Genomic DNA, 27,405 nt, shown 5'->3' on the forward strand with positions numbered 1-27,405 from the left:
AATGCAAATAAAATTCCAACTTCTTCTTTTTTTTTTTTTTTACTTTCATTGCATATTTAAATTGCTGTGTCCTAGATTACAGTTCACTTCTGGCATTTACTTTCTTTTCCCAAACTGATTTCTTGTGGTCTCAATTTAGTTGAAGTGAAAATTAGAAAAGGTTTTGCTCGACGCAAAAGTCTTTCAGATATTAGTCTTGATGTGTACCAGAATGATGTGTACTAGCCTTAATTAATGAAGGAATGTTAAATCCCATAATTACAGTAACATTAATTTGTATTAATTGCAGAAACTCCCTGCTGTATTGTGTCATCCTCTGAAGTGATAGAGCAGGTCTGATGTGGCGTTTTCATCAATCACACATTAAACCTACTGTGCTTTTTTTCTAAGGTCACACAAGGTCAGACTTAATTATTGGACGTTGAAAATGAATTTGACACACTCTTATTACATGTTACTTGCTGTTACACCTAATGAAAGGTCCACTCACACTCGCACACATATGTATTATATATGCATTTTATATATATATATATATATATATATATATAAAAATCACGGCTGTCCCTTCACTATAAAGAACCTTTATCAAGAAGTTTTTTTTCTGAAAAATGCTTTGTTTCTATTATCGTAACACCATAGACTGTGTATAATATATATATATATATATATATATATATATATATATATATACATACCTGTATTTTTCTGAGTATAAGTCGCATCAGTCCAAAAATACGTCATGATGAGGAAAAAAAACTTAAGTCGCACTGGACTATAAGTCGCATTTATGTAGAACCAAGAGAAAACATTACTGTCTACAGCCGCTAGAGGGCGCTCTGTGTTTTTCTCTCGGTTCATGTCAAATTAATTTTGATAAGTCGCACCTGACTATAAGTCGCAGGACCAGCCAAACTATGAAAAAAAGTGTGACTTATAGTCTAGAAAATATGGTATATATATATATATATATATATATATATATATATATATATATATATATATATATATATATATATATATATACACAAACATACATACACAAACATACATGCACACTTAATAAATATATGCATGTGAAAATGTAGAATCCACAATGTTGAAGTCATGAAAAAGTTAACTGGCCATTGTTAGAAAAAACAATGTGCGTGTGTTTCTAACAGTGCCCATATTTTTAAAGATACTTTTTCATGAATTTAGTCGGTATTAATTTTACATGCATGCATTCACTTTTTTTACAGTGGCCACATCTTTAAACATATGTGACCAAAATAATATATAAATAATAATATGTCCAGAAAACTAGTTTTACTGCAGTTTGTAGGCGAGGAAGGTTTGTGGTGTCTCATTAGGGTTACATCAGCACAAATGTCTGCAATGATGAACGGATCTTCTCGCTCTAATCACTAGAGGGCGAGAGGCGCCGCAATGATGCTGCAGTTCCCCTTCTTGTCCGCTGGGCGGCGGAGCGCGAATCTCTTGAAAAAATACCCGCCAGCGGTAGCGCTCGAGCACAGAGCGGCGGGAGGCGCGGGACATCAAAGCCAAACTGGTTACAAAGTAACAGTCGCGGCTCGTCATCAAAGTCGCTGCGGGAAGCAATAGAACGCGGAGCGTGCAGCCAGCGGGCCTTTCCCGCGAGTCCGCGTGCTTGCTGAACTAAAACCAAAGACAAACGCGGGGAAAAGAGGAACTGACGCGCGCTCTCGGTCATCACGTTCAGTTTCTGCGGCTGTTGCATTCTCGTGCTGCCATGCACATATATGCCGCATAGAAAGAGTCCAGACGCGGATTACACCCTACAGGCTGCGAACAGTTGCTCCAGAACAGGAACGAGAGTTTGACATCCTGTGTGTTTTCAACGACATGGGGTAAGAGTCGCATTTATACGAACTTAACTGAGCGAAACTGAAGCCAGGAGAACTTGCCAGAGCGCTTAGTTACTGCAACTGCGTTAGAGACTTCATATGATATAAACCGCTTATATATCTCAAAGCAAATATTGACTTATACTGTGGAGATAGTAATCATATACTTGTGGATTTGACACAGTATAACATGCTATGATACATCTAAACAACGTTCTTTAATTGTGTGAAATATTATCATTACACATGAAGTTTTTTTCAACTCGTATAAAAAAGTGACCTGCGAGAAAGCTGAAAGGTGATTGAACTGCATGGTGACCAGAAACACACACTTAACATTTAAATCTTGATGTAGAAAATCAGACTCATGGACATGATAAATAAATTTTATTAAATAAAAGCAATTCATATTAAAATGTAATAATTATTTGCATTATTAGAATATGTCCACTAGCTTGACCCAAATATGTCATGAATTTTCTCACTATTTAAATTATATCTGTTTGGGTGGGTTTATGTGTTTGATTATTTTCTTTTTCTCATTTCTAATGGCAGAAAAAGACCCTCATCTGTCCAGTAAGAAGAATGTTTCCGTTGCACAGAGAGAGGTAAGTCATGATATCATATCTTTATCAGATCCTGAAACCCTTGTTCAAGGTGTTTTTTTTTTTATTAATAAACCAATATGATTATTTGATCTATTTTTAAAACAACTGCTAACAATCATTTTACAGAATCTACAGAGAAAATGTTTATTATTATTTTGCAATGTTGCAAATTTAATATAGTGTCCATTAATTTTAAGAGTGTATGCATTTTAAAATATAAACATGTCATTTTGTGTATGTCTCATTGTTCATCATTAAGAATGTGTAAATCAGAGAGCTTGCTTTCTGAAAATTAAAAATTAAACAATGCATTTTGGGGTTATTATAGTAACTATGACCAAAATAAATAAACCTTTCTGTACTTAAAATAAAAATACACATAGAATAAAATATATTTAAAACTCCTTTAAACTGATTTAAATTTAGTTTGACTTGATTTGCTAAAATAACTAAAACTGAAATAAAAACTGGATAGACATAAACAAAAATGAAAAAATAATTATTCAAATCTAATAAAAACTATAAAAGCATGTCAGTGATGCTAAAATAACACTGATGCACTTCAAGCCAAGTCATCTTTAATTTTATAGAGCATTAAGAAACCAAGATTGTTGTAAAGCGGCACATAGAGAAATGCAAGAACATGCAAAAATCACTTTGTAAAATGGACAAAGCACCTGTTTTTAATGGAATGACCCATTTATCCATTCTTCTCGTACTGTATTAATCTCTTGGAGAAATGACACCGAAGATGAAAAAGGTCATAGGATGTTTCTTATAAAACAGCCAGTATTGTGTTTTTTTTTCAGTTGCCCTGACGACTGTACAATGTATTTTCTGCAGTGTCTCAAGTGTCCATCTCAGTGTGCTGGATGCTTTATAGATGATCATAAAGCTGTCTTGACCTTCACTGGTTAAATCAGTAGAGTTGTGATGGTGCAGTTAATTAGTTCAGTAAGGTGTGATGCTGTCGGGTCAGAACACGCCTGGCCTAATTTCTTCTTTCTCGCTGGATTGTCCTTCAAACGATCCCACTTTGATTTAAAGGAACAGTTCACCCAAAAATGAACATTTGGTGAAAATGTGCTCACCCTCAGGCCATTCAAGACTAGGATGAGTTTGTTTCTTCATCAGATTTGGAGAAATGTTGCATTGCATCAGTGCCTCATCAATGGATGCTCTGCAGTGAATGGGTGCCGTGAGAATGAGAGTACAAACAGATGAACTATTCCTTTAATTTTCAATATTTAAAATCATATCTCTATGTTTGGTGAGCACAGTGAAAGATTATATTAGTGGTCGACCGATATGTGTTTTTTTGACTGCCGATATCTTTGAAAGCAGTGTGGACGATATAAAGCCGATATGATTTTATAAATTCTTATTATTAATATTTAAGAAATTTGAAATCATTTGACTGGATAAAAAAATAAATGTGTAAAAGAAACAATGCTTATGCTTTAGATGACAGTATTTTTCACAAAAAAATAAATATTTAATAAAAAATGAAATATTTTGAAAAAGGAAGTTTGTGTGCATCGGGAATCATATTTTTCAAATAAAGCTTAATTCTGTCAGCAAATGAGAAAGTATTAAATAGGCCTAATATAAAATCAATTCTTATAATACTTTCTGTATACATTAATTCCTTTGTTAAACCGTTCTATCGGATTATTAGTTAGACTTCTACCCGTATTAGACAGAAATGTTAACAACAACGATGAACAAGAGAGACCGCGTGAGCACTGTGTGGGGTCAGGCGCTGCTGCTTTCAGCACCGTCAAAATAAAAGTCCCACCTCGAACACATCAGCCAAGCAGAAAACGTATCGGCCGATGCCTATATTTGAAAAATGTCAATTATCGGCCGATATATCGGTCGACCACTAGATTGTTTAGTGTTTTTCTGTATATCCTACTTCTAGAATAAAGATGCAGCATGAGGTTAATTTCTCAGTAACAATTCCTAGTAATTGCATAATTACATAAACAAATCTGGAAAAAGGCAATTAGAGCTGAAATGCAAATGGAAAGCTTGAGGGTTCAGTGATCTCTAAACACACACACACACACACACACACACACACACACACTCAGTGTAGAGTATAACAGTGAGCATCTAATGGTCTCTTGGCGTTGTGTTTAGAGATAATACAGCGATTACATTTGATTAACATGTATTATTTTCCTAGTCGGCTGCATTGCTGATAGGTTAACATGAAATTACATGTAGAACCCATGTGAATATCTGTTTATTCCTGTGATACCCAGCTGTATTTTCAGCATCAGCGTCACATGATCTACAGAAATAATTCTATTATGCTGAATATTTTGTGGATGCATGTGGATGCATTTAATTTTTTCCAGGATTCTTTGATGAATAGTAAGGTTAAAAAGAACAGCATTTATTTGAAATCTTTTGCAACATTACTATTATAAATGCCTTTACTTTTGAGCAATTTAATGCAGCCTTGATGAATAAAAGAATTGCACTTATTAAAAATTTTTTTGAACAGTAGCATAGTGTATTACAGTAATGCTCGAGATTCATTAGCACATTATTCTACAGGAAACTATAGTTTTATGATAATATGATCAGAAATGTTTCAGCGACACGTTTGTCGATATGTTACAAACTGCATTGATGGATTACAAATGAAGGTCTGAGACGTGTGGGTCGCTCTGCTTGATCTGGTGCTCGGTGCAGTTGGTTTCCTGCTGAAAGTCATTAACGGCGGTCGATCTCTCACGCTAGATAGTTAACAGCCCCTCGGCTCGTTACTGGGTGCCTCGTAATCAGCCCGAGGTGAGAAATTGACAGATGAAGGCGCTGCGCTGATCACAGAGACCCGTCATGTGTGAAGCCTGGAGACTAACCCCATGGCATTCTGGGAATTCAGGCCAGGCTATAAGAAGCGAGGTGGCGTCCGTAAGACCAGGAGGAGAAAGTGATCTCAAATCCTCGAGTGTGTGTGTGTGTGTGTGTGTGTGTGTGGAGAGATGCAGAAGGATTAGACGGATACTTGAGTGATCGAACTAAAATTCATCAGCCTCTTTGTTGAATATTTAGACAAATGCAGTTATTTTTTTTTAGGTTTTTTTTTGTTCAACCATTGTTGCAGAGAGGATTCACATTTACATTTTAGAATTCATAAAGACACTTTTATTCAAAATGACTTACAAAAGAGGAGCAAAAGCAATTTGTTAGAGCAGCAATATTCATAATATACAGTGGCAGGTTTCATTAGATTACCACAAGATAATGTTTTTAATTAAGATTCAAAACTTGGTTTGTAACTCATAAATCAGTACTTTTTACTTCAAAACGTCACTGTTCAAATGTTTGGGGTCAGTAGGATCTTTGAAAGGATTTTATATTTGAATTAACCAAGGATGGATTCAATTGATCAAAAGATTTCTATTTCAAATAAATGCTGTTTTTTTTTAACTTTCTGTTCATCTGTGAATCCTGAAAAATAAAATGTATCAGTTTCCACAAAAATATTGTGCAGCTCAACTGTTTTTAACATTGATAATAATCAAAAATGTTTCTTGAGCAGTAAATCATCATATTTTCATGATTTCTGAAGATCATGTGAGACTGAAGACTGATGCTGAAAATACAGCGGAGCATCACAGAAATAAATCACACTTACAGAAAAAACAGATGTTTTAAATTGTAATAATTTTTCACTTTTTTTACTGTTTATATTGTATTTTAATCAAGTAAATGCAGCCTCGATGAGCAAAGACTTTTTAAAAACATTTAATAATCTTACTGACCCCAGTCTTTTAAATAGTGTATAGATTTCATTACAAAATTAAAACAACAACAATGTTATTTCAGTGAATTGAAATAGTTGAATATAGTTTTTCTTGTGACTGATGGTGATTTTTATATCTAGAGATCAGGGTGGCCAATATATGTGTTTAATTACAGATCAATAGCAAATGTGTTGTTGAACAAAAAATATTGCATTTATTCGACTGCAATATTGCTCAAAATTTCCCTAAAAAAGTAGTCTTATCTGAAAAGAGAGAGTGTGTTCTTGATCTTGAGTGTGTTCTGTTAGTATTGACACAGTAAGTGTGTAAAATAATAGACAAATAGCCAGATATATTGAATTCTTTCCTCATTCAAATACACATGATGTAGAGCTCTTTAAAGGTCTTTGCACACAGCATGCGTTTTTCTGTATTCACCATCCTTTCCTATCTCAGAATGCATGCGACAGATGTGAAAACGCAGAAAAACAGCGTTCACTCGTGACTCGTGATATGCTGAAGGGGAGAATAATGAAAGCTTTCCTCAAAAGAGGTCCAGGACTAATAGTTCAACTTCTACTGTGGTCACACAAACCTCAAACGGTTCTTTTAGACATTGTTCATGTCACTATTCATATTCTCAGATGATGTCCATCTTGACCAGGAATCTGTGGAAGAGATAATGTATTTTATATGTATGTGTGTTATATATATACATACATAAAATTATATATATTAGGGATTTTTTTTTTTGTATTGTGGGTCTCCAAAGTTTTTTGTCCAGCAAATATTGCTAATTAATTATTTAAAATGTAAACCAAAAAATATGGCTCAATGAGCAATGAATGTGTTTTTCAGCTGATAATGCATGAAAAATATATTGAATATTGTCATTCTGAAAATAGATTCAAAAACAAAGAAAGAAATAAAAAATAAGAGTTGAAGCTTCATGAACAACCAAATTAAAGATTGTTTTCTTTATTTTATGTTATTTCTTAATGCAAATGAGACATTATCTAATATCTAATCAATATGCATGCATTTTGCATGCTTTTATGGCACAAAAAAACATTTTCTACATAAAACTAGGCTCTGAATTATTGATTTCTTTTTACATTTTCTGTGTTTGGGAGTTCTGGGTTATTAAATACATTTTTTTGTGCAACCAAAGGTACAGAGGTTAAAAATGCAGCTGTCGGGGGTCGGAAAGCCTTTGAGCTGTTAGACGTCCATAACACAGAGTTTGACCGAAGCGCTTCAGATGCCAGATTGACTTCAGATTGAGCTCAGTCAGTCAGTCGTGAGGAGTTAGATACGGCATCAGCTCATTCCACTCTCGTTATCATCATTCAGCAATTACACCACTGTCTTGACTTTCATAAGCAACAGGCTGTTCAAATATTTCTTGATAAACTATATATTTATTCTCTATTTATTCCAGGTGTATGAGCATTTCAGAATCTTTGTGTATTTCCAGGTGTATGTCTGTCGTGTTGTGGACACACACTCATGTGTTGTGTGTTTGTGTGTGTGTGTGTGTGTGTCGCAGGGAACAGCCCATCTTCAGCACTCGAGCTCATGTGTTCCAGATCGATCCCGCCACCAAACGCAACTGGATCCCGGCCAGCAAGCATGCGGTCACCGTCTCCTTCTTCTACGACGCTAACAGACACGCCTACCGCATCATCAGTGTGGGCGGGACCAAGGTGAGCGCTCCTCCCCTGGTTTACAGCACGTTTGGACTGATGCTCAGGATGGAAATCTGAGCATCAACCTCAATTCATATGTAAAACCCTCTAAGAAATGCTGTATAGAAGAAGCGTTCAAACATCTGGGATCAGAATAAAGTATGAGATATCTGATCTTCCTTGAACTTTGTGACAGATAAACAAAGTATTTTTAACATCAATTAAATTGTGCAATATTGCATAAATGTATAAATGCATAATATTGCATAAATCTATTTTGTAAATAATAAAAGGAATTTAATAATTCTATAACTTGAGATATCATGCGTATACTATAATCCCATAGAGACCCTTCTCATTTTAGGTTTATGATTAATTGATTCCGATTACAATTCCGCTCAGTTTATTCAGTTCAGTTTAATAGCAGCATCAATGTTGCAACGTTCATAAATTATGAAACAAACCGGTTCAATAATGCAATGCAAAATTCATCATTTATGGAAATAGTGTCAGTGCAATTAAATCGATAATATTAATTTTAACACTAAGTATTGAGTCAAGAGGGAGGGGAAGTAGAGTTTATTCACTGGGAATGGAAATTCATTGCATAGTGGGAAAGCATTGCACTTCAGATTCTCTGATTGTTTATTGCATGTTTTGTCAAATGTGTGTCATCATGCTATTCAGTGCAGTGCATACTGTGCTCATGTTGCACATACTGCATACTAGCAGAAACCCTCTCGTGGTTATCATCGGTGTAACGTGCAAGACATCCAACCGACTGCAGCGGAGTAACGTAATAAACATCTCCATCAGCTGCAAGCTTTCAGAAGGTGATTGAGTCGATGTGATTAGAGCCTGAATGAAATACTCCCCACGAGGGGATTTACACTGAAGGGAAGGTTAAAAGCTCAACACCTGATATCAGAGCGAACGAGATGCTCTTAAAGAAGAGTTGAGTGCTGGAAACGCCGGAGCTGCATGACTTGCATCCTGTCGGGATAATCAATACTTGTTGATGGAGCGAATCAGAGCTGTCTAAGTGGAAGCACAGGCGATACCATAGTCTCTTAGAAACAAAACACAGATTGTTCTGGTCAAGCACTGTCCACTTAGACATGCTGAAGTGACCAATGACATTGTTTTTCGCTTTTATGAGCTGTTCAGATTAACATGGAAGCTTGTTTCTGACTCAGGATAAACATTTTAAAAAGGGAATTGCAGCATAGAATTGTGAGATATAAATGATATATTTAGCATTTCTGCGTAGTTTGATCTTCTCTGTAGTTTGAGTTTATATAAGAAAAGACCAAATTGTAAGTTATAAAATCCCAACTGGGACAAATACAGAAAAATTTGCAATTACATATATATATATATTTTTTGTTTTGTTTTGTTTGTTTTTTTTATTCCATAGCGGCGGGAAAAAATGATTTGCACACTACTTTGCGAAGTCTCTTCTGCTCCCCAAGGCTACATTTCTTTGATGAAAAATCCAGTAAAAACTGAAATATTCTGAAATATTATTACAATTCAAAATATCAGTTTTCTATTTAAACATCTGTTAAAATGTAATTTATTCTTGTGATGCGCAGCTGAATTTTTTGAATCATTACTATAGTCTGTCACATGATCTTCAGAAATCATTCAAATATGTATTTATCCTGTAAATTCATCTGATGCATTGCTATTGACCTTCACCTCTCTGGACCGTTGCCCGTCTGATCTCTTGATTACAGTGATATCAGCGTTCGTATTAAACTCCTGAGTGGAGCAGACCGTCCTCACCGAAGCCAGTAAATCTCAGTTGTTCTCGGCTTCATCTAACACCTTTAAACTGACCCACATTTGGATTCAGGATGACCTCACTATCAGGAGTCCAGCGCAGCTCTGATTCCGGCCGTCACCGTGGTAATCTGCAGTCACATGACTCGTGCTGTCATTAGAGAATCAGAGAGAATGAAACAATGAGCGAGAGACTCGAGGAGCTGCTACGACACAGAGCAGAGGATCAGCAGCACCTTCATCACGGGGAATGTCCTCTTTAGTAAAACTGCAGTATGATAGAAAAAGCCTCTCTTTCTCTCTCTCTCTCTCTGTCTCTCTCTTCATCCCTCTCTTTTTATCCCTCTTTCTCTTTATCTCTCTCTATTTATCTCTCTATTTATCTCTCTCTCTCTCTCTTTATCTCTCTCTCGCTCTCTCTCACTCTCTCTCACTCTCTCTACCTCTCGCTCTCTCTCTCTTTATCTCTCTCTCGCTCTCTCTCTCTTTATCTAGCTCTCTCTCTATCACTCTCTTGCTCTCTCTCTATCTCTCTCTCGCTCTCTCTACCTCTCGCTCTCTCTCTCTTTATCTCTCTCTCGCTCTATCACTCTCTCGCTCTCTCTCTATCTCTCTCTCGCTCTCTCTCACTCTCTCTCGCTCTCTCTCACTCTCTCTCGCTCTCTCTACCTCTCGCTCTCTCTCTCTTTATCTCTCTCTCGCTCTCTCACTCTCTCGCTCTCTCTCTATCACTCTCTCGCTCTCTCTCACTCTCTCTCACTCTCTCTACCTCTCGCTCTCTCTCTCTTTATCTCTCTCTCGCTCTCTCACTCTCTCGCTCTCTCTCTATCACTCTCTCGCTCTCTCTCTATCACTCTCTCGCTCTCTCTCACTCTCTCTCACTCTCTCTACCTCTCGCTCTCTCTCTCTTTATCTCTCTCTCGCTCTCTCACTCTCTCGCTCTCTCTCTATCACTCTCTCGCTCTCTCTCACTCTCTCTCACTCTCTCTACCTCTCGCTCTCTCTCTCTTTATCTCTCTCTCGCTCTCTCACTCTCTCGCTCTCTCTCTATCACTCTCTCGCTCTCTCTCACTCTCTCTCACTCTCTCTACCTCTCGCTCTCTCTCTCTTTATCTCTCTCTCGCTCTCTCACTCTCTCGCTCTCTCTCTATCACTCTCTCGCTCTCTCTCACTCTCTCTCACTCTCTCTACCTCTCGCTCTCTCTCTCTTTATCTCTCTCTCGCTCTCTCACTCTCTCGCTCTCTCTCTATCACTCAAATTCAAATTCAAATTCAAATGAGCTTTATTGGCATGACTGTGAAACAGCACAATGTTGCCAAAGCAATAAACAGTGAACAAGTTATACAGATATATAGATGTACAGATATGTAGATAAAAAAAAAAGAAAAAAAAAGAAAGAATAATAATAATAATTATATTAAAAAAAAAAATTAAAAAAAAATATTCATGTCAATATTGTACATATATAATCACAAAAAAAATTAGTGGATACAGGGTAAATATTTACAGAGAGCATTGCTGAAGAACAGGAGTTTATTTTTTTCTCTCTCTATCACTCTCTCGCTCTCGCTCTCTCTCTCTCTCTCTCTCTCTCGCTCTCTCTCTGTCTCTCGCTCTCTCTCTGTCTCTCGCTCTCTCTCTGTCTCTCGCTCTCTCTATCTCTCGCTCTCTCTCTCTTTATCTCTCTCTCTCTCTCTATCTCTCTCTATCTCTCTCTCCCTATCTCTCGCTCTCTCTATCTCTCGCTCTCTCTATCTCTCTCTTTATCTCTCTCTCGCTCTTTGTCTCTCTCTCTCTATCTCTCGCTCTCTCTCTCTCTCTCTATCTCTCTCTTTCTTTATCTCTCGCTCTCTCTATCTCTCGCTCTCTTTATCTCTCTCTCGCTCTCTCTATCTCTCGCTCTCTCTATATAATTTTTTATTTTTTAACAATTAAATAATCTTGATCAAAAGTGACATTAAGACATTTATAATGTTACAATATATTTATTTCATATAAATGCTATGCTTTTGAACTTTCTATTCATCTGTAAATCCTGAAAAATAAAAAATTGTATCAGTTTCCACAAAAATGTCGTGCAGCCCAACTTTTTCCAACACTGATAATAATCAGAAATGTTTCTTGAGCAGTAAATCATCATATAATTCTGATTTCTGAAGATCATGTGACGCTGAAGACTGGAGGAATGATGCTGAAAATACAGCGGAGCATCACAGAAATACATTACACTTTACAGGACCATCCAGTATATTTTTTGAAACATCATTTCTAAGCGTCTCTTGGTCATCGTGATGGCTTGAGTTGTTGTGATCATCTTTCTGCAGCTTTATTGATTTGTTCTGGTTTTAATAAAAACATGGGACATTTATAGCTGTTTATGATTCATTGATTCAACATGTCATCTGAAGTGTGTATCATCACCGTTATTAGCTTTCATGTTTTACTCTCTCTCAGGGGTCATAAGTGTTAACCTGAACGATTGCGGTTCAGTCTTCAGCATGTGTTACTGATCTTCTCTTTACACCAGCTTGTGCTACACTATTTTAGTTAGTAATATTAATGTTTATAACTTGTTTATACACACTTAGTCTTCAGAAACCGTTCCCAAACAGCTCAATATAATAGCAGCGCTATGCATAAACAAGCATAAATTGTGTTTACAGTAATGCACTTTCAATCCTGGTCTACTCGGAAGTTAGACGTTGTCATTTAAAATAGATGTTATGTGAGCCGTGATGCTTTTAAATCATCCTGTTGAGGTGAGAAATACATCTCCGTGTAAACCGTGATTTACAGATAATTGCATCACAAACCTTTCTGGTATTCGTGCATGTATTGTGTAAAAGTCTTTTTTTGCCGTATTTTACTCGCCCTCAAGTTGTTCAAAACCTGTACAAGATGAAGATGTTGGTAACCAGACAGAGTTTCTATAGCCAGCCTAGTATATATTTTTTTTGCATATTATGGAAGTCAATGTCTACCGTCGACTATTTACCGTTATGGGTCGAACTATCCCTTCTGTATTCTTTTAAATGGGTGCTTCCTCTGAATTTTCTGTGATTTACGTCCTCTCTTTTGGTAGGCGATCATCAACAGCACGATCAGCCACAACATGACGTTCACCAAGACGTCTCAGAAGTTCGGTCAGTGGGCGGACAGTAGAGCAAACACCGTGTACGGCCTCGGGTTCGCCACAGAGCAGCAGCTGCACCAGGTGTGAACGTCTTTAATGTCCCGCTTACAGAGAAACGACACAAAATGCATTGTGTCTGTTCAAACACATGAATGCTTCAAATCAGATTAAGAAGGGGGATGCAAACCAACATAATATAGTTTTGCACAGACATGTTTGGAAATACTTGCATCACCCTTTATGTAATACAGAATCATGTGTTTTTGTTGCAGTTTGCCGAGCGTTTTAAAGAGGTGAGGGAAGCTGCACGTCTGGCCAGAGAGAAATCACAGGACAAGATGGAGCTGAACACCACAGCTCTCAGCATCGCCGCGCCTCAGGTGTGACATCATTTATTTTGTATCCCAAAAAATTTTTTTTTTGGCATTTTTGACTCAAGCCTCTGTTAAAATTCAAGACCCCCCAGGAACTGCTATAGAAAAGGAGCAATTTTGGGGTTAGACATAGAAATGTAGTTTTAAAAAAGTGGTCATAACGCATTATAACAGGTTAAATAACTTTTTTCTTTTGTAGCAAAAATAACTGAACGTTTAAATAAAATAATGCAATACAGAAAAAATATAAAAAGTTAAAAATTTTACACCGATTAAAGTGCAAAAGAACTATAAAGACCCACAGGTATCACTTTACAATATGATCTCATTAGTTAACTTAGTTAATGCATTAACATTCACAATAGCTACAATTGTTACAAGTTATTAATCTTTGTTAAAAAATATCTCATTAAATAACACAGTTGCAGCTTTCGAATTAAACAATGTGTTATTAAATATTGGAATACCTAAGATTAATTAATGCATGTTCACATTTTTCATTGGCAGTTTATGTTATCTAATGAAGCCATAATGTAAAGTGTAAGTGAACAATAAAGAATCAAAACGCTTTCAAACAATATCTAGGGCATGTCATAGTCCAGATTAAAATGGATTTTAGAAAATAAATAGCCTATTAAGTCTAAATATTTAAGTATCTGGCTCTGTGATGAACATTATAGTTAATACACAAATCTGAACGGCTATTTAAAATGATTTAAATATGGTTTAGAAAGTAGTGCAGCTGCTTTATTTATGGGGTTTTCAGGGTAAGGGCTGCTTTTTCTGCAGTTTAGCGCCATCTGCTGTCAGAGAGTGTATGTGCTTTCATTCAGCGCGTCTCTCACGCGTTCCTCATGTGCTTCTCATGCGTGCTTGTTTACATCAGTGCGCACGCGTCTTTCAAGCAGCATACATCTGACAGATCTTGTGTGTGTGTGTGTGTGTGTGTGTGTGTGGTAAGTGAAGGGTTACTGTAATCCTAGAGCAGGAAGAGCTGGGTCATTCGTCTCACTGGGAAGTGAGAGGAGAACTAGGACAGTGATAAAATTATCCGGAGCCATCCTGTCCGCTCTCTGTCAGCGTCTGTCTTCTAGAATGATGTCGAAATGCTTGTGTTTTCAGGTCAGCCGGCTGTTAAAGGGCCATTTAAGACCCAGACCTCTCGACCTGATGAGAGCCCGTTTGTTCTGCTGTTCACACTGAACTTTGCACAATTCACTTCAGTTTTGCTTTTGTCCTTGTCTGTTCTCGCTACACAATCTGAGAGGACTGAATCAGTCTTCAGCAGCAGAATGCATTCCTATTTTAGGGTTAAACATGGTTGCATTCACACACATTTCAGTCATGAACCAGAGTGACACTGAAATCTAGATACAATCAAGATTCACAACTGAAATTCTGAGCTTAAGTTTGGTTTATTATTTCCTAAAAGAGATTTTAGGCCTGATTTGGACCCAGGAATGTCTTTCCTTCAGTTACTCATTCATACGTATTCAGTCTCGCTCCTGTTGTGAGAACAAGACCGTTTGAGAGTAGCAAATACTGTTATCAATCTCAAATACTGACTGTTTTCAAACCGGAGTGACACTTATTCTGCACATGCAGTAGATTTCTCTAGGTCAGAGGAAACGAAGCCAGGTCATTTCAGCAAAAAAACACATTTTGAGGTATTTAAGTTTGTAATGTTCGAATGCCCTGTATTTTTTCTGCTGTCTGAAGTTTTGATAACGTGAGGTTTCACTGAGGAAAAAATCATAAACTAGCTATGAAATAAAACAATTATTTCATGTGACTGAAATAACAGATTGAATCTTTAAAATGTATATTTGTGTAATATGTTTATATAAATATTTATTCATATATGTAAAATAATATCTAAATATGTATTTAAATGTTTAAAATATATAATGTATTACATAACTGAAGTTTAAAATATGTAAATATTAAATATAAATAAATATTTTTGAAGCATATAATGCATTATTTCAAGTATTCAGCTATGTAGCAGAAGACTCAAGTATTGTTTTAACAGCTGCTTAGGGCTATTTTAATATTATTGAGATGCTTTTATAGATTTATTAATATTTAGAATTTTTTACTATTTTTTTATTTTCTGTATTTTTCTATTTTCATTTAATTTTAAAGTTGTAGAAATTTTATAAAAAATGTGTCATTTTGCATTACTTTTTAATGTCTTTTTTATTTTATTAATTTTTATTACTATTACATTATTTTAGAAAATTAAATGAAACTAAATTAAAATGAGTTCAGTTGCTTTGGCAACTAGCTAAAATAAAATAGGTTTAAGTATTGAAGGCTGCTTTTAAAGTATTAAATCAATGATATATTTTATATATTTTGTATAAGTTGTACCATTCCCCCATATATAACATATTATATTAAATTCAATTTTTTGGTCTTTAATTGAATGGCACTAAATGTTTCTGATACCAAAAGATGGCAGGTAAATTTGTAGAAATGTGTAAACATAATGTCTCCCCCGTGCACGATAATTAAAGGAAATTACTTTATCTTTTATCACTTTCTCTCAATGCTTTCAATCCGGACGCTGTCAGTTCTCTCAGGTGAGTTTGACATTCACACACACACACAGCATGAGCAGCGCGGCACGATTCAGAGTTTAGTGGGAATAGAAGCATCCTCTGTTGATGTAGTAAATGGGGTTTGTGATTTATCACACACACACACACACACACAGCACGAGTCCCACGGTGAACCCTGTAGAGTCCTCTGCTTCTGCAGGAGCAAAATCAGGTCATCTTCACACGTGACACAGACGGCGTTCACCAGAAACCAGAAACCAATCATAGTTCATTCCAAAATGGCCAAGTCAAAATAAGATGGTTAAAAATTGTGTTATGATAATTTCACCTCCGGCGTGTTTATATCGATATGATTCTGCTCATTATGGTGCATGCTCACTGTTTGCTATAATAAGACTGAGAATGAGTTTATTATGCGTTTATAAACTCACCTGCTGAAAACTGGGTCATTTATCAATGGTTCCATTTGTGCTTGAAAATTGATATTTTATATACAGGTTAGTAATAAACTTTCAAGAAATCATATTTACCCGTGCAGCTCTATATATGTATATAGAGAGAAAGAGAGATTTCTTTTTTTATTGCTGGACAACGATTAATTGCATCCAAAATAAAAGTGTTTGTTTACATATTATATGTGTGTGCACTTTGTATATTTATTATGTATACACACACACACATACAGTATATATTTTGAAAATGTTGTATTTATGTGTATATATTTTATATTCTTATTTATATTATATTATATATATATTATATTAAACAACATAGGATGTGATTAATCGCAATTAATTGTTACCCAGCATTAATTTATATATATAAATAAATAATGTATTATATAATTATTGTGTAACTGAAATAAATTAAATTAGTCCATTTAACTGAATGTAGAGTTACAGCCTTGAAAAGAACTAATATATTTTTTATTGTGAATTTATATATATATATATATATATATATATATATGTATGCGTGTGTGTGTGTGTGTGTGTGTGTGTGTGTGTGTGTATAAACACACACACACACACACACACACACACACAATAAGTGATTTATATATTTATAACTATTGCATGATAGATAATCCATATACATAATGTATTTATAATTTGTAATGTTTGTGTATACACAAGCAATGTACTTCAATTTTTATAAATTACTGACTAAATTCTGTTTGTATAATTTTGTAATCAGACATTACAATTGTAATATATTACTACAATAATACAATTAAGAAATATTAGTATTAGTATCTGTGACCTATTACTTTCATCATATGCCATCATTTATGCATTTACAGTAATTCCCTGCATCACACAACTGACAGATGGCAGTTTATATATTATTATTTATTTATGATATATTTTTGCTAGAAATGTAGTTCTGTTTTTTTAGTGTGACACTCAGTTGTCAGTTAAATGGATTTATCCTGAAGTGAGTCAGACGGACGCTGAGCTGTGAGTGTGTCTGGATTCATCTGATAACAGTGTGTGTGTGTGTGTGTGTGTGTGTGCGCGCTGTAGGACTTGTGTGACGAGCTGCAGTCTCCTCCAGCGATGTGTGTGAACGGACCGGAGGACAAGCTCTTCCGGAGCCAGAGCGCTGACATTACTCTGTCCTCGGAGAAGGAGCGCATCAAGAAGATGCTCTCAGAGGGGTAAGACTTCAGCGGCGCTCTCGGACCACACGTCCACTGTTGCACATTTGTGAAGAAAGAGTCTAACAGCCATTGTTCACACTATAATAGGCCTTTTCCTGCTTGAAAGACCTCATAAAATGCCCCTAAATTCAGCTTTCCTGAACGCCTACGATTCCAGGCCTCTTTATCATGCGAGTCGTTGTTGCAACAGTTCTGAACACATTAGCAACTGAATAACAACCAGCTCCAGCACACTTGCATCATGCAAACTAGTGATGCATTGGCATTTCTGCATTTTTGGTTTGGCCTGGTTAGTTTTAGAAAGCTGAAATCATTCAACCAAGCAGTGGAGTTTAATTAGAGCATTAAATAAGCATGAACGAACATCAGAAGGCTTTTAAAGAGACAGTACAACTTACTGTCAAGTATCATGCAATCGATCAATCAGTGTTTCTATTTAAAGAAAAACTGTTTCACGTAAAATTATATATACCTCATAAAATTCATTTGTTAGTTAACTAGCAAAAAATACTTTAGAGATGAACATTTTGTTGAATGCACTATATTACATATTCACATTTCTTTTAACTTCATTGTTTGGTGTATGTTTGAATACATTTGTCATGAAAACAAGTTTTTATTACAGCCACTGGTTGAATTTAAATTTTTCAGTCATGAATAGAAACATAATTATATCAGTATAAAGTTGATATAAACTACTTTATGTGATGTTTAAATGTTCAGTGTTTATTAATAGATACATTTTAGTAATTAATTGATTATTAAATGCACTGTATTTCTGGTTTCGGTTTTTAAGTTATTGTAGTATAATTGAGATACTGGTGTAGTTTTTATTAATATATGGACTCAGTTTTTGTTTTTATATTTTCAGTTTTTGTTTTAATTTGTTATATTTAAGTTTTAGGAAGTTTGATGTATGTTTGTCCTTTTTTTAAATGTCTATGTAGTTTTTATAAATTTTTATTCCGTTTTACTTATTTTAATACATCAAGCCAAACTAAATTAAATTAAGATGTTTATTTTTTTTATTTCAGTTAATGCTTTTTTGTTTTGTTTTTTAAATAAAAAAGAAAACAATAAATATTTCTTTAGTTTGTTGAATAAAAATGCTGTTCTGAAAACTTTAGTAGTTAGCTTTTTTGATACTATTTGTCAACAAAAATGTGAAATTATTTTAGTATTTATTTACTTTTATAGTTTTATTATTTTGAATTATTTTATATATATTTTTTAATTTATATTTTTATTTCTAAATTTAATTTATATTTTTATTTTAATGTTAATATATTTATTTTTTAGTCTTTTTTTTTCATATATATTTTAAATGTTGTTATATAATATTACGGTTTAATTTATTTTAAAGTTTCCGTTTTAGCTCGGACCTTTGACCCCTCGGGAAAGCACATTATTTATGACAATTATCAATTTGATGATGCATTTGTCATTTCAGTCCTGGGTTCAGATAAATTTGGTTCTATTTTGCTGTTGTTTAACCCTTTATAAAAAAGGTTTTTTAAAGTGTCCCCTCTTTAAAAAAAAAAAGAATACATCTGCTTGAATTACTGAACATAAAATGCATTGAATTTTCACATGCTAGGATTATCTGATTAAATGTGCGCAGTAAAACATTTATTATTTTATATAGTGCATGCTTGCACAGAGCATTAAGGCTTCAATAAATTATTCTACTGCATTTTGAAGAAACAATCCCTGTATTCTCATGCATGGGTTGAAGTGGTCAGTGTTTCTGTTTGTTTCAGCTCGATCTGTGAGATGAATCTGGAGTCCGAGCTCTTCACCTTACAGGACAGTAATGCTAAACTGGTGGCCGCGCTGCATGAGGCTAATGCTAACGTGGAGCAGTGGAAGAAACAGCTGGCGGCGTATCAGGAGGAGACGGAGAGATTACGAGATCAGGTGAAAATACACGCTGCTTTCAAACTGGATGCATCGTGGAGTGAGCAAGAGAAACTAAAATAGAAGAAATCTATTCATTTTTAGTTTTTGTTCATATTTCAAATTGTTTTTCACATTAATTTTAGTTCAAGTTTTAGTAATTTTGTTTGTCATTTTTAGTTGTCTTTTTTAAAATTTTGTATATAGTTTTTATTTTATTTTATTAATTTTAGTACTTCCACTTAAAATGACAAATGTTGCCTTAGCATCCAGCTGAAGTAAATAAGTTCTATTTTATTTTATATCAGGAAACATTTATTTTGAGTAATTTTTGATTCGTTTATTTGTTTTTGGTTATTTTAGTACTTTAGTTTTCAACTAAATGAAAATGAGATATTTTTTATTTTATTAATGTTATTAATATTTAAAATTTACTTTGAGTATTTTATTTAAAAATCAACTATATTGAACTATACCTATGATAAAATGTTTTAGAGAATTACTGTAAAACTATTTTAAAACAATATAAAAAATGAAATGTGCATGAGATAAAACTTGTTTTTAATATAGTTATGATGTGTAAACATACAAAAAAGGTTGTAATGTTGGTTGCTAGTTTAAACTAAATAGTTTTCCTTTAAACATAGAATTGAAAAATGAATTTATTTGGGGGGAAACTTGCTTATGCTGATAGAATAAATACAGTTTAATACTGACAAATGAGATTTCTAAAATTCACAATTTTTTTTTCAAAATTCACTACAAAAAAAGATTTAAATCTTTTTAAATTTTTTTTACTTATTTTATTATATATTTATTTCTTATGGATTTTTTATGGTTATTAATTATATATAGTAATTGAATAAATGTTTTACTTTTTCACATGACATTAATAAAATAATTATTTATAATTATTAATTAATAATTAAAAACACTACTTTAACTTTTAGTTTTTTTGCATTTTGTAAAAAAAAAATTAAATGCATTTATGTGACATTGATAATAATTGTATAATAATAATCTTGCAAAGCACTTTGAATTGCCACTGTGTATCAGTTGTGCTACACAAATGAATTTGCCCTGCCTTAAAAAAAAAAAAAATCCTATTTATTTGACCTGCTCGATAATTTCCAGAGATTTAAGAACTGGGTTCAAGTCCAAGTGAGAATCAGAAGCAGAAAACCGTCAGAATGATGGGACTCTCCATCGATCTGAGTGGATTGTCATTAGCACTCTCTCACTTCTCTCACATCTCATGTGCTCTCTCTCTCTCTCTCTCTCTGTCGCTGAACGACTGCGTCTCTGAGCTCAGAACAGGCGACCAGGTGGTGGAAAATGGTTCATGTCTCACGGGACCAGAGAGAGAGAGAGAGAGAGAGAGAGAGATGTGGGGTGGTTTGTAGGACAGTGATATCCTACTTTCAGTGGCCTAGTTAGGAGAAGTGTAATATCACCAGGGGGAGCTGCCAGACCCTCGACTGGAAACTTTTTACACTTTACACGGTTAAAAATAAGCCAGTCTCTCTTACGGCCCTCCGAGTGCCAGAGACCTTTAGGAGCTGCTCCTCTTTATCCTGAGCGAGTGTGTGTGTGTGTGTGTGTGAGAGAGCGAGTCTGTGTGTGTGAGACAGAGAGGGAGTGTGAGTGTGTGTATGTGTGTGAGAGAGAGGGAGTGTGTGTGTGTGTGTGTGTGTGAGAGAGAGAGAGAGCGTGAGAGTGTGTGTGTGTGTGTATGAGTGAGAGTGAGAGAGATTGTGTGTGTCTCTCTGTGTCTGTCTGTGTGTGTGTGTGTGTGTGTGAGAGAGAGAGAGAGAGAGAGAGAGAGAGAGTGTGAGAGTTAGAGAGATTGTGTATGTATCTCTGTGTGTGTGTGTGGGAGAGAGTGTGTGTGTGTGTGTGTGTGTGAGAGAGAGAGTGTGAATGTGTTTGTTTCACTATGTTTACTGTGGAGGGAGTGAAAGAGGGTGAGAAACAAAAAAAAAAAAAACTTTTATCGGTTGCACTTTATTTTACAGTACGTTACTAACGTACTTATATCTACTTTACAGTTATTTATCTAAGAAGTTCTGGTAATACAAGTAACTCATGGGGTAGGTTCGGGATTAGTACCTAGTTATTACATAGTTATTTATTACTATATTAATAACATAGTATGTACATGAGGAACAGGACTGTAAAATAACTGCTACCACTTATTTCAGAATAAATGTTCAGTGCTTTTGAATTTTCTGAAAATAAGAATGTATCCACTGTTTCCACAACAAAACAAAAAATATAAGAAATGAACATAAATGTTATATTCAGGTTAGTATAGAGATCAACCCAAGTTGTTTTTGTTGTTTTTCTTTGTTATGTAGCTAAAATAGATAAAATTAAATGCATTGTGTCAAAAGTTATGTATTTAAAAAACAAATTATGCTTAAAGAGTAAAACTAACCCTAAACCAACTTTTTTAGTTAATATCTATAATATGGGGCTTTATAGTGCTGTTCATGATCTCGAGTAACTTTTTTGACATTTGAGTATAAAGTGTTTAATTCTACAATATATGGTGTAAAAAAAGAGTGCTGCCCTCTTCAGGTTGAATGGTGGCTACTGCAGTTGATTTTTCCTGTTGGATGTGACGTAAGCAGTTTCCAGCTCACCACGCCCCTTGGTACGAGCTACCACACCCTTGGCAGTGTAAAACCATCTTGTTCAGTCAAAATCACTGTTGTGAGTCAGGAGTTGGAATTGCGAGTATTGAAAATGACCAGGATAGACTATTATAGCATCTATTTAGCATAGCAATTATATAGTTAATTAGATCTTCAAGTTAGCGTAGATTTATCTGTATTTAGTACAGTGGTCAGGATGGTACGGAGGTGTGTTGCTGGTTGCGACAGCACTGCTGGACTGCATAGTTTACCAGCAGAATTTAAAATTAGGTGCCAGTGGTTGCATGTGCTTGGCCTGGAAGACCGCAAGTTCCCGCCTAGAGCTGAGGTGTGCAAACTGCATTTTACACGGGACTGCTTCTCCTAAGCCCCTTTCACACTGCACGTCGGACCCGTCATATTGCCAGAACATTGCCGGGTCGCATTCTGTGTGAAAGCAACCACTTCCCTGGATTGATTCCCGCATTGAACCCGGGTCGGGGACCTAGTAACATTGCCAGATTCAACCCGGGACGAGTGCTGTGTGAACAAAAGCCAGATCTAATTCCGTGTCGAAGTGATGACGCACATTATCGCGCGACTCTTTTACCGGCTGTTTTGAAGGAAGATCAACGTTCGCGACGAAGAAATATGTGCAAACTGTAATGAAGCAGAGATCAGTTAGTTCCTCACTCTCCCTGCTGACGCCGAGATCGATCGCTTGCTTCAGTGAAAGTATAACGTGCCTAATGTTTTCGACTCGTACATTACACGTCACGCCCTGATGTCACGTGTCGTTACGGGATCTTTACGGGTTGTGTGGGAAAGCACGCACATATCTCGTGCAGTGTGAAAGTGCAAAATCTAGCGACCCGGGAACAATTGCCGGAACACTTTACCACTGTATTTGCCGGAATGGCAGTGTGAAAGGGGCTCAACTCAATGGAGGTGGAGATGGGATTCTCCACACAGCTCGCACTGAAAAGCGACGTGGTGCGGGAGATAAGACCGCAGTTTTAGCCTGCGGCTCGAATTGATATGAACACCTCGACATTCTCCACTTCAGGTGGAAGTGGGGGAGAAAAGTCCTCTACTTCAAATGCTCGCTCTGTTGCAAAGCTACTTGCGTCACAGTCACTCTCCATTAGCGTCTCTGACAGCAGCTGTCAATCAATCCGTCACTGCGGGTCTCAGGTTCACGCCGCACTCGCCTCTATCTCCGCTGCAATCTGCCCACTTTTCAGCATTTTTCAAATATTGCCAGTGGGTGGAGTCGGGCTCTGACCAGGGGTTTAGTTACACTTTAAAATGTCATGTATTGAAGTTATTATTTATTGGAAATCTGATTTATATTGTGTGTAGTCAGGATGGCAAAATAAAGATTTACATATAATGTTCACAATTTTATAGTCGTAGGATATTTTTTCTTTTTTTACATTTATTTTATTAATAATGAAAATTGTATTTTATGATAATAATACTTTAGAAATTCTATTTAATTAATAATTTAGCTTTAAAAATGTGTTTCCTTAACATCTCACTTAAGCATGAATGGTTATGTAAAAGTTGAATATATTTTTACACATTTAAAAATGTTGTTTACATTATATTTTTTAGCAAAAAAATATTTTTTTAATGTAAATTTTTTTTTTTTTTAAATATTTTTTAATTAGCATTAAAAATTAAAATTCATTATATTTAAAATAATGTACAAATATTATTAATATAATTTTTTATTTACATGTTAATTATAATTTAGCTTTAAAAATTCATTTTTGTAACATTGATAATAATCAGAAATGTGCAGCAATATTTTAGAATGATTTCTGAAGATCATGTGACACTGAAGACTGGAGTAATGACATTTTTCATTGTAATCATATTTCACAATATTAACGTTTTTACTGTGTTTTTGATCAAATAAATGCAGCCTTTGTGTCTTATTTTTAAATCCAAACCCAAACCTTTAAACGTTAGTGTTAATTAAACCTCAAATATGATTTGATCAGTTGTGAATTTGCCATTTTGCACAGAATTTATTCTCATGATTTTATACTGACAGACTTGTCGCGTCACACCTGGTTAAACACGGCCCAGTTTCTCTTCTACTGTCCTTTACTGTCAGCTGTAATGCATTATTCAAATATAATGGCTGAATAATCACTGAATGTGTATGTAGGTCAGCAGCGGGGCTTTATGAGGGCCGTAATGCTGGAGATTCAGTCTGAGTGAAGTTTGACTGTGTTTGATGAGTCACTACTGCTTTTATCTGAGCCTCAAAACATCACACACACTCATTTCAATAAGAGCCCGGCTCTTCAATTAAAGCTGCAAAATAATGACTGTTTTCAGACAGGTTTCTCAATAGTCCATTCATACGAAAGAGAGCTAAATCATGAGTTTTGCATCATGAGCGGTAACGCTGGCTCTGGTTTATTGTGTCTGTAGGTGGCGGATCTGGAGGTTCATGGCAGTCAGGGACCCAGCGACATGCTGAAAGATGAGCTCACCCAATCCCTGGAGGAGCTGGAGAACCTGCTGAAGGCAAAGGACGAGGTGAGAGCCGACACACACACACACACACACACACACTGACGGAGGGGAGAGTCCAGCGACCTACAGATGCACTTCACTGAAAGTCACCGGTCCAGCTACTGCAATCACCTCCTCAAACTCCCGTACAGAAGACGCACACGTCTCAGCACGACCTCGCTGGATTATATGTTTCTGTGCATTTCAGGAGATCCGTATTCTCCAGAGTAAGAAGTCCAACTTCCACGAGCTGGAGCAGGAGAGAGAAGAAGCCATTCACAGACTACAGGTGGTGGAGGACATCACAACAGTAAAAAAACAATGACTTATTTTGAAGTATTAGGCATTCGCTTTAATGCATCACAGAAGTGTCATAAATGTATTTACACAAGTGTTGAGATACTGAAACCATTTTTTTTTTTTACATTTTCATTAAATTAATTCTTTGTAATATTTATTATTGTTATGTATGATTAAAACATTTATTAAGTTTAATATTAATTTAGCTTCAAAATTGTCATGCATTTCTGGAGCAGTCAACTGAAGAATGAATGACTTATGAATAATAACAATCAAAATATATATGAAAATATGTTTAAAAAAAATCACAATTGTGTAGAGATTTTTTTGTTTGTTTTTCACCTTTTTGTTTGCATGAAATTATTGTTTCATTTTAGTTGTACATTACATTTTTTTAAATAATTTTTCTTAATATAAAAATATTATATTATTGTATTTTTTGCATGTTTCATTTACATTAAATTATTTTCAATTTAATTTGTTAAAAAAAATTTCATATTTTAAAAATTAAAAATATAAATTATTTAATTTTTAATTTGCGTTTTAATAATAATTTAATAAAAATAATAATGTAATTATATAAAAAATATTATAAATATGAATAATTTTGGCCCCTATTGATTTTGGTTTTAAACAGTTGGTTTTGTTGTTGTTGTTTCCCATTTACATAACACTAATTTTAAATTATTATTTTAATGATAGTAATACAATTAATAATAGTAAAAATGGTCACATTTCTGTAACATTCACCTTAAAATATTAACTAGTGTAAAAGTATTTTTTTACGAACGCCTTAACAAATTAGATTAAAAAGAAATAACAATTTTACAAAAAATCTGAGTGGTTTTTTTTTTTTTTTTTTTTTTACATTTGCATAAAATTATTATTTTAGTAGTTAAAATAATTATTTTAAGTTAAATTATATTAAAATGTCACACCTTTCTGTAAGGCATCCATGAAAGTCAAATACATTTTTATGAACACTTTAAAAGTTTCGGTGAAAAAATGTCAGGATCATGTGTTTACGTTTATTTCTTCTCTCCTCATGCAGTTCTTGAGTGTGTGTGTGTGCTGCTTTGAGCATGTGTGTTTGATTTTCTGTGAAAGCATGCTGTAAATGAGCACAAAATCCATGGCAGTGCGTCTCTGAATGTGTTTCAGGAGCTGGAGATGCGTAACGTGGATCTGGAGCGGCGCGTGCAGAACGCCGAACAGAACCTGGCGTCTGCGCTGGAGGACCGAGAGCGCGCTGAGAACGAGGTGCAGAGGGTCGTCCAGATCCTCGACGTCAAGATCTTCGACCTCAACGACCTTCGGCAGAGTCTGGTCAAGCTGATCAGTAAATAGATGCTCGCTCTCCCTGCTCTTTCCTTTCGTCTTGGGTTTGCACTGAAAGCTCTTTCTGTTCCAGTCTAGCAGTGACTTCAGCGGTGTTACGATGGTAGAACGAGAACGGTGTTGTTACAGTAGGGTGAAGCTTGAGGGGAGGTGTATTTTTGATACACTCTCTGTCAGAAACACTAGTGCTGTGTGACGGCTTTACAGAATCTCAAGGTTTTTTTTTTTTTTGGTTTTTTTAAACCATGCATCGTGAACAATAGGGCTTGGAAAAATCGATTCACAAATGCATCACAATTCTTTCTCAAATTATTCTGGATTGATTTATTAAACAGTATTTACTGAAATTTTATTTATTTAATTTTAATTATTTTAATTTGGTTGTATTTTTTCACATCTGCGTTTAATTACTTTAAATTATAAATACTATATAATTAATAATTGAATAACATTTTAATAATATTTTAAAAGTATTATATTTTAATGATAATAATTTATCTAAAAACATTTCAGCTTAATGCATTTATGGCTGTAACAAGATTATTGTAATATCAAAGTCACATACATTTTTATGAACACTAAAAAGATTAGGTTATGGAAAAATTTTATAAAAATTTACCACTTTTTTTTCTTTTTTGCATTTTTATCTACATTCAATTATTTTAAATTATTAGTTTAATAATATTTTATAGTTATAATGAAAATTGAATCTAATTTTAATCAGTAAACAATTAAAAATCATATATATATATATATTTGTAATAATTTAAAATGATTTAATTAATTAAAAATTCACACATTTCAGTAACATTAAACGTGAATAAATAGCTGTTATGGTGAACTCAAATGAATTTTTACAAACACTTTTAAATTGAATCATGACTCTGTATTTATATACTGAATCATAAGTATTGTATAGTACTTATTTTTGTATATAAATACTGAATCATAAGTATTTAAGGAAAATGTGTTATTTAGTTCACATCCAGAACAAGTCTGTAGCAAAGACCTTTACGGCTCAAACACCAAACTTGAAATTGAAGCTGAAGATGATGTGTACCATTTTAGAAAGTCATGAAAGAGCTTTTGTGCCGTTGAGAGTTTTCTGATTCAGTTTCTGATTCAGCTGGGAGTGAGTAGAAACCAAAGACCAGCTTGAATGTGGCGCCGAACGCCTCTAAATGTCCATACTGTGGAATGCTTAGTTTAGACGACAGCAGAGATATAAAGCATTAAATATTAGCTGCACTGGCAG

The 27,405-nt window shown here is 34.8% G+C and overlaps 1 protein-coding gene across 3 annotated transcripts; it reads left to right on the top strand.

The window, feature by feature from the left end:
• The first annotated feature begins 1,468 nt into the window (after nt 1-1,468).
• LOC113111933 (homer protein homolog 3-like) lies at nt 1,469-26,566 on the top strand. 3 transcript variants are annotated; one of them, XM_026277164.1, is made up of 11 exons: nt 1,469-1,871; nt 2,424-2,476; nt 7,790-7,946; nt 12,797-12,928; nt 13,120-13,227; nt 15,798-15,806; nt 17,312-17,445; nt 19,209-19,365; nt 24,429-24,536; nt 24,721-24,822; nt 25,974-26,566. In XM_026277164.1, the coding sequence occupies exons 2-11, from the start codon at nt 2,454-2,456 to the stop codon at nt 26,157-26,159; spliced, it is 1,116 nt and encodes a 371-aa protein (XP_026132949.1). In that variant the 5' UTR covers nt 1,469-1,871; nt 2,424-2,453; the 3' UTR covers nt 26,160-26,566. The 3 variants fall into 3 exon arrangements, with proteins under 3 accessions (XP_026132949.1, XP_026132971.1, XP_026132960.1); XM_026277186.1 differs by having other exon boundaries at nt 1,470-1,871; nt 24,721-24,801; XM_026277175.1 differs by lacking the exon at nt 15,798-15,806 and having other exon boundaries at nt 1,473-1,871.
• Nucleotides 26,567-27,405: the final 839 nt, after the last annotated feature.

This window comes from Carassius auratus, chromosome 2 (assembly GCF_003368295.1).
Source record: "Carassius auratus strain Wakin chromosome 2, ASM336829v1, whole genome shotgun sequence".
NCBI classification, from domain to species: Eukaryota; Metazoa; Chordata; class Actinopteri; order Cypriniformes; family Cyprinidae; genus Carassius; species Carassius auratus.